At 54.7% G+C, this 7,856-nt stretch overlaps 1 protein-coding gene across 1 annotated transcript; it reads right to left on the bottom strand.

The window, feature by feature from the left end:
• Nucleotides 1-4,120: 4,120 nt before the first annotated feature.
• Nucleotides 4,121-7,029, bottom strand: SPR (sepiapterin reductase). Its single transcript, XM_015064069.3, has 3 exons — nt 6,636-7,029; nt 5,748-6,038; nt 4,121-4,912 (listed from the first exon to the last, which is right to left on the bottom strand). Exons 1-3 carry the CDS (start codon nt 6,955-6,957, stop codon nt 4,722-4,724), a joined length of 804 nt encoding a protein of 267 aa, XP_014919555.2. The 5' UTR covers nt 6,958-7,029; the 3' UTR covers nt 4,121-4,721.
• Between the last annotated feature and the right edge of the window lie 827 nt (nt 7,030-7,856).

The raw sequence follows: 7,856 nt of genomic DNA, 5'->3' as shown, positions 1-7,856 counted from the left end.
ATCTCTGCCAAATACCACCTGGGTTTGCAAGGTTTACAGCTCGCTTTTTAAATTAATGAATCAATTATTTTTCACAGCTCACTCTTCAATGTTTTAGTGCATGTGGGGACGCACCTAGATCCAGTGAATTGGAATCTGGGGTGAAGGAAGAGTAATGGGAAAGTGATTTTTTTAATATATTTTTTTAAGTTTATTTATCTTGAGAGAGAGCGTGCACATGCCAACGGGAGGGGGCAGAAAGACAGGGAGAGAGAGAATCCCAGGCAGGGTCTGTGCTGTCAGACTCAAACTCATGAACTGTGAGATCATGACCTGAGAGCCAAAATCAAGAGTCAGATGCTTAACTGACTGAGCCACCCAGGCACCCAGAAAGTGATTTTTTTTTTTTAACTGCCCAGGTGATTCTGACACAGGCCAGTCCCACCCACTTCCATAATACACACTTTGGGCTTTCCTTTAGGGGTTCCAGGGAGGAATTCAAGGTGGGTTTGAACCCCCATGTAGGGATACCTGGGCTGACGGGAGTTTGTCGGCAGAGACCTAACTCCCAGGCACCATCATCACACCTGAGCTACTTCAAATGCTTCACTATACACCTGGCAGTGAGCCACTCCAGCATTCACTGGCTCCCTTGCTCGCTCTCTTTACTCATTCGTTCATTCATTCATTCCTCTCTCAACAGGGCTTCAGTGGGTTAGGTCTGAGTAAGGTCTGTGGAATACATACAGCCTTTTGAGCCTTGGGCCTTGGATCCCTGGGGTCAAGCTGGGGTTTAGAAGGGCAGGGTGGGGACAGGAAAAGCCTCTGAAGAAATGGGACCAAGACCTGAACCAGAGTATGGGCCAGATAGACTCCTGCAGCTCCAAGAGGAGGCACCAGGTCTGGGAATGGGAGCCAGGGTCCTCTCTTCCCTTGCCCCTGGGTGGGGGATGGGGGACATGGGCCAGTGGGCTAAGAGACCACTAGGCAGCTTCCAGGTTAATTAGCTGAGGAATCGCTCTGAGCCTCTGGGGTCACCTGGGGGGTGGGCCTGAGAAGTGGATCCCCTCAAAGAAAAAAAGGAACTTCTTTCTCCCTCCCTTTCTCCCCCCTCCTTTCCCCCAACCTCTGCCTGAAAATAAAAGTCCAGGACTCTCCCAGTTCACAGTAAGGGCCATTAGGGCTGAGGGAGAGTACATGATGGATGAAATGGGAGACGAAAGGCAAGGCAAGGGAGTCTTGCTGGGAAGTAACAATAATTCCAGGGTGAGAGTGAGGAGGTGGGCTATACGTTAGAAGTCTGAGGGAACATCCAGCCCTCAACCCTGCCTGTCAGCCTGTAGGCAGAAAAGCTCAGGGCTAGGGTAGAGGAGCAAGGATGGCTCCTTGGCCACCCTTGAACCCTCCCCCAGGTGGCCCCAGAGGCTCAGAGTGCACCCTCAGCTACCTTCCTTGTACACTGCCTAGTGGCCGCTCCTTTAAACACCAGAGGAGAGACGCTGTGGGAGCTGGAGAGGTGTCACCCCATGACGTGTCCACTCCAGGGGCTGGAAGTGCTCTTCACCCACCTCTCTGTCACCACACAGGACTCGATGGTGACGGAGCAAGCTGGGCACCCCGGGACACAGGGCTGTGTACATGAGTGAGAATTACTGCAAACACATGTTGGCATAGGAGGCCACGTTCGTGGGGAGATACTGTGGGTGAAGGAGGCCATACGCAGTATCCCAGGGCCATCTCCCTGAAGTGAGACGTGGGCAGATGTTAGGATGGAGCATGTCCCCAGGGAGTGGTTCTGAGTGGGGAGGGAGGGAGCAGCCAGGTCCTTCCAGGCTTGGCTGACAATGGACTCGGGCACCAGTTTGCACTGTATTCAGGGGATGAAGAACATGAATTGGGGGCTGGGGAGGATGCTCCTGAACAGCCTAGTCCCAGCTGGTCACATTCATGGACAGAGGTGCTGGATGTCCTTGGGGTGGGCCTGGAATTATTCCCCTCCCCTGCCCCTCACAGGCCAGCTGCTGGCCTCCAGCTCAGGGTATTAAACACAAAACCAAAATCTGCCCAGCTCGTTCACACCAGAGACAAAGAGAAATCTTGTTTGGTTTTTGGCTAATCTGAGGCCCTGCTCAACCCTGCAGCTGGACTCTGGGCATGTGCAGACATGTATTGTGTGTGTGCTTGCATGTGCTCGTACGTGTGGTGGCCAACGCCAGGCCATGCACTCTGGGAACACAGATGGCTGCCACCCCCCCCCCCCCCCCCCCCTGCTCTGAGGCTGGCAAGACAGTCTCCCTCCCCCAGTGGTGGGAGAACTAGGGAGGCTGAGTCCGGGTCAAGGAGCAAGGTCTGGGAAATCCCTGTAGTTGGAGCCCGTGAGGACTCAAGGAGGACTTAGGCCTGCCAGGGAGAGTGACCCCAGCTCCCTGGGGAGCCCTGAGAGTTCTCAATCCTAGAGTGCAGGGAGAAAGAGAGATGGGGGTTGTTTCCAAGGCTCTTAAATCCCTGGGCTCAAAGAGGACAAGTATCAGGCATGGGAGAGCCTCGCCACCTCGTGGGGACATGTGGTACTCCTCACTAAGTCCTGGCCAACCAGCCTGGTGGGAAGACAGGGAAACAATCCTGATGGGGCAACAACACTAGGGTTGTGCTGGCGCTGACGGGTCTCACAGCCCCACAGGGGCAAGGGGCCAGGTGAGATCACCCAACCCTCACCAGACAGAAGGGGCAGCCCAGGCTGGCCTGGCCTCACCTGCAGGAAGGAATCTTAGAGCTCATCTGTTCTAAGGAAAGAGAAACTCAGAGGGAGGAGGGCCCTGTGCAGGACCCCACATCTCTGTTACAGTGGGAAGTGAGACCAAGGGTTCCTGACTTCAAGTGTCATGCATTTTCCCATAGGTCTGGTGAGTCCAGAACAAGTGGTCCAGACTGAAGTCCAGTCCCACTGAGGTCCAAAACAGTGAGTTCTTGCTGTAGGTCAGCAAGGGGGACGGCACGTGGGCTCCAAGTGGGGCTCCAGATTGATCCGGACCTTGAGATTAAAAGGCAATACATACTATCCAAATCTATGGGTACCTACTGCGATACTAGCACTGTGATGACCATTTACAAACATTAGGTCATTCAGTGCTCACAATGACCCTTTGAGGGAGGTACCATTTTTCAGATTAGGAAACCAAAACACAAGAGAAACAATTTGTCCTGGATTACCAGCTGGTAAATGGCAAAACAGGGATATGAATGCAGTGCTTTTGACTCCAGTGAAGGCAAATGTTCTGCTGGGCAGAGAAAGAGCATGAGTCACTAGATCCCTCCTAGGGAAACTAGCAGGGCATTGCCAGCTCCAGCCCAGAGCCTGGGCTCCAGAGATGAGCTACTCAGGGTTCTCCTGGAGGAACTGCCTCAGTGCGCCCTCTGCTGTGCATGAAAAGGAACAAAGAGAGCTCCCTCCTACACCATCAAGTCGCAGGGCTGAGTCCTGGAGTTGGCTGGCAGGGACCATGGGCTCTCCTCCTAAATATGGGCCAGGGGCGAGGGGCTGGTTGGCTGGCTGTAAACTGCCACCACCGTGGAGCTCCCAGCCGCACATCCTATATCCACCGAATGGCAGAAGGATGGGTTTGGTCACACACCTAATTTCCTAGGGCTTCCCTCTCTTCAAATATTGCCCATCTCCTCCAAAGGCATGTTGGTCCCAAGCCCACCCCACTGAAGATTGGGACCATGGGCCAGATGGACTCTACCAGGAGGAGCCATGACAGCACCCTGAGATGGGATCCATTCAGAAAACCATCATGTAGGCAAAGGGTAGAATTGGGAATCTAAGAGGGCCAGGGAAGCTGGGAGTCAGGCCCTGAACCCTAAATACTCTTTGAATAGGTCCAAGATGAGGAAAGGGTAGTAAAGACTGGGTCAATATAGGTAAAAGCATGATGGAGGAACAGGCATCTGGGCATGTCCATCTCTGAACCGAGCTTGCCACTGGGTAGTGCTCAGTGACAAGAGGCAGATACTCCCAAGACAATGCCCCTGGATATAAGGACAACTCCCCAAGTTTGGGTTAATTGCTTTAGGGAACACCCCTAAGCCCAGCAAACCAGGAGTCAGTCATGGGCCCTGTGTCAGAGAAGGCAGGCATTAATAAAGGACAATCCACATTTTATCTGTATCTGCTTCTTACACGTACATAAACTCTCAGAAGCCTCTTCCCTCCATCTGGGGGACAGATGGCAGGTTCTGGAGGGAGGAGGCATGAGAATGAAGACATGAAGTTCAACACAAGGTCCTGCTACCATGAGCACAGAGCATCCTTGTGTGCCAAACTTGCACTGTCCTCCCTCCCCTGCAGGCTGGGAATCTAACATGGACCCTCCTATTTGACATTGGTTCAGCCATGGACTGGCCATGAGACCCAACTCTTTCTCTTCAAGGCTTCGGCTTCTTGTGCTGCTTTTCCCACCCCTAAAATTCCATTCCTGGGGAGAGAGAACACCAGTAACCCTAACTTCTCTCCCCCAAGCTTCCCCTAACTCAGGGCAGTCAACACACTCCTGAGAACTAGGACTCTGGCCACCCAAGGCCCTCATGCTGGCTGGCTCTGGGAGCAGGACAGTAGACATGAGTGCTTATCTGAGTAAGGCAGGATTGGCAGTACCACTGTAGCAGGATGTGGGGGAGGCATAGGGCTCCTGGGTGTGCCTGAAAGAGGGGGAAGAGAGCCCCAGGGAGCCAAGGGCATTGGCTTATTTATCGTAGAAGTCAATGTGGGCTCCAGACTTGAATGTGTCCTTTTGCAGCAAGTTTAGCAGTTTCTCGGCTGACACCGTACAATCCACAAGCTCCCCTTTTGTCTTCAGCTCCTGCAGCCTTTTTCGCAAGTCTGGGTCCATCGAGGTCTCCCGGGCCGACTGCTGCATGTCTGTGTCCAGAGGACCTAGGGCATGAAGTGCAGGAGCTGAGGTGACATGGTTGAGGCAGGGGCCCCTGCTGTGTGTATGGAGAGTGATGGAGTCGGGTCTGGCCACAGGCAATACCTCATCCTGGCTGACAAGGGTGGTTAGTGTCACCAAAGGGGGTCACCAAAAGGGTCAGGGTCATTCTGTCACTATTGAGTTCCAGACTCACAAATTCCAATGCCCAGCGAACATGGTATCTCCAGACCACTATGTCTACCAGCAAGCTTATCACCTCCTGTCCAACTAGCACCTCCTCCTGCCTTTTTCATTTCTATTAATGAAGTACTCTTCTCTCAGGCTCAAAACCTCCATCCCTGTCTCCTCCCTCCCCACTCTGTTCCCACAGCCAACAAGTCAGCAAACGGACCGTTCTGCCCCTATATACGCTAATAATCAGGCCCTTTATACTCCCCTGGTTCTCTCCCTGTTCCAACTCCTCTGTAGCCCTCTGCTAAATGCCCTGTGAGACAGGTAGCATCTTCCCTGTTTCACATAAGGAAATGTGGTACAGGCCTGAAATTCAAACCCTAATTGTTCTCAAACTCTAGTCTCTCAGACTTTCTGCCCACCCCCCGCCCCACTGCCCAGTCCAGGCAACTCCCAACTCCCAACTCTACTCCCTGTTCTGGCTAGCTCTCACCTCTCACTTGCTGGGAGTCTGTATTTCCCTTAAGGAGTGATGGTTAATGATTCAGGGACAATATACTCTGTGGATTCTTTCTTGGAGGGGATGGACTAGGCCCTTTGCCCACCCCTGAGGGGAACCACCCAGCCAGTTCTGGGTGACAGGGATGGTGGTAATGCCCCACCTACCTGGGGCATAGCTCAGCACCCTCACATTAGGCTCCTCTGTGGCTAGGACCCGGAACATCATGTCTCGGGCTGCCTTCCCGGCACAGTATAGTCCCCAGCCCTTGAAGGGCTGCAGAGCACAGACGGACGAGATGTTAACCACAGTCCTGATGAGGCCAGGACTGTCTGGAAAGGCCTTCAAGATGCTGGAAGTCAGGCAGAGCATGGAGGTCAAGTTCAGAGCCCAGTAGTTGTTCACTTCAGCTGGGTCAGCCAGGTCCACAAGGCCTTTGGATACGTCCCCGAGAGTGCCTGAAAACCAGACCATAGGAATCACTCTGTGCAGATGGGTCTTTCTCTTCCCCCAGCCTTCTCCAAGTTCCTCCAGACACCCCCCCTCCCATCCAAACCTAGAGGAATCTCCCTAGTGCTTCTGAAGACTTCTCCCTCTTTCCGGCTCTGCAGACACACCTGGGTTGTTCACTCATCCCAAGCTGGAAACTGAAGGGGTGCATGCCCCGCTCTGGGCCTGGGGGTAGAACTCAGGCGGCCATTTGGAAAAACTGGTAATTTACTTCTGCTGAAAGACCTCATGCCCTGACTCAGGCCTCCGCCAGAGGGCGCGGAACAAGGAAAAGATCAGGAATGTTCTACAGGCATTTTGGAAAATTTGCCCTGAAACGGGAAGGGGTGGGGAGGGTAAGCCTGAACCGCACCGATGGTACCGAGTTTTCCTCCATACCTTGCTGAAACAACCAGGATTTTTAGACATCTTATCTTATTCCTAACAGTCACCTTTAAAGTTCCCTGCGGTTCGGGAAAGTGAGAAGGAGCGAGAAGAGGCAGGGGCATTAAGCACTATTGCTAGGGCTCCCCTGGGGAGTCCGCCCCTGCCGGCGGGCGTCTTACCCGCATTGTTGATGAGCAGCACCCGTTGCAACCCCTCGGGCCTGGGAAGCTCGCGCACGGCGCCGAGCAGCTGCTGCAAACTGTCTTTGACGCCCAGGTCGGCGGACACCCGCACCACGCGCAGGCCCGGCCGCTCGGCAGCCAGCTCGGCCTCCAGCTGCCGCAGGGCCTCGTCGTTGCGGGCGCTCAGGACCATCAGAGAGCCGGGCGACAACAGCCGGGCCAGGAGCGGGGCCAAGGCGCGGCCGAAGCCACGGGAGGCCCCGGTCACCACGCACATGGCGCGTCCCAGGCCGCCCTCCTTGCTTCCGACACCCTCCATGCCTCCTAACTGCGCCAGCTCTCGCCAGACCCGAGACTGGCGGGGGGCGGGGCTGGGCGGCCGCGGTAGGAGTAGGCGGAGGTCCGGCCGCAGAGGGGCGGGAACTGAAGGCTTCGGCTGCGATTGCTGGGCAACACTTTCCTTGGCCGCCTGCGCGGTCCCAGGGTGTGGGAAGAGGTCAAAACGAAAGGGCCGGGAAGCACGGCCCCTGCGGGGAATCCTAGCCCAGTTCTGGGCGTGGCATCATTCTCCCAACACCACCTAGTTCCCACCCCCTCGCTGCCTCGCGTTCACTTCCCCTCAGGGACGCATCCGCCTTCCAAGTTCACATCGCACCTTTTTGCTCAAGGGACTTCCTCCAGGCCAGGCCATCCTGCTCTGTGCTGGGTGTCCGGGTGAGCGGCCAGCAGAAGCCGAGTGAAGCGCATGCCAGTTTGGACTCTGGGAACTCACCGCTCTCGGGGTAACGGAACCTACCTCTGGGGGCACCACAGTGCTTCTCGGAGTATGGTAAAAACCTCTTCTCCCTTCCTAGACTCAACAACTCTGTGCACCAGCCAGTTTCCCGTCCTCTGAGATGTCTGACTCCTCCTGGTCTTACAGGTCTGTGTTACACCGATTTCTGCACCCACTCACGTTACACTTTTCCTAGTAGTCAATTGCACCTACTCCCAGCTTCGGAGAGAGGACAGCACTTCCCTCCATTCTGACTTCAAACTTTCTAACTGATTAAATTTTTTCTAGCTTATCTTTTAACTCAGGCAGAAGACCTAAAACCTATCCCCCTCAGGCAATAGGGACTGCCCAGCTGCCAGCCACACCCCATGTGATTGACCTCAAGACAATGGTTGCTTTGAAGGTCACAGCCTATCTGCACGCACCCACAGACCTTTGTCCCA

The sequence above is a fragment of the Acinonyx jubatus genome, chromosome A3 (genome assembly GCF_027475565.1).
Source record: "Acinonyx jubatus isolate Ajub_Pintada_27869175 chromosome A3, VMU_Ajub_asm_v1.0, whole genome shotgun sequence".
NCBI classification, from domain to species: Eukaryota; Metazoa; Chordata; class Mammalia; order Carnivora; family Felidae; genus Acinonyx; species Acinonyx jubatus.
The sequence above is the reverse complement of the archived record's forward strand: the minus strand, read 5'-3'. Positions and strand labels throughout refer to the sequence as shown.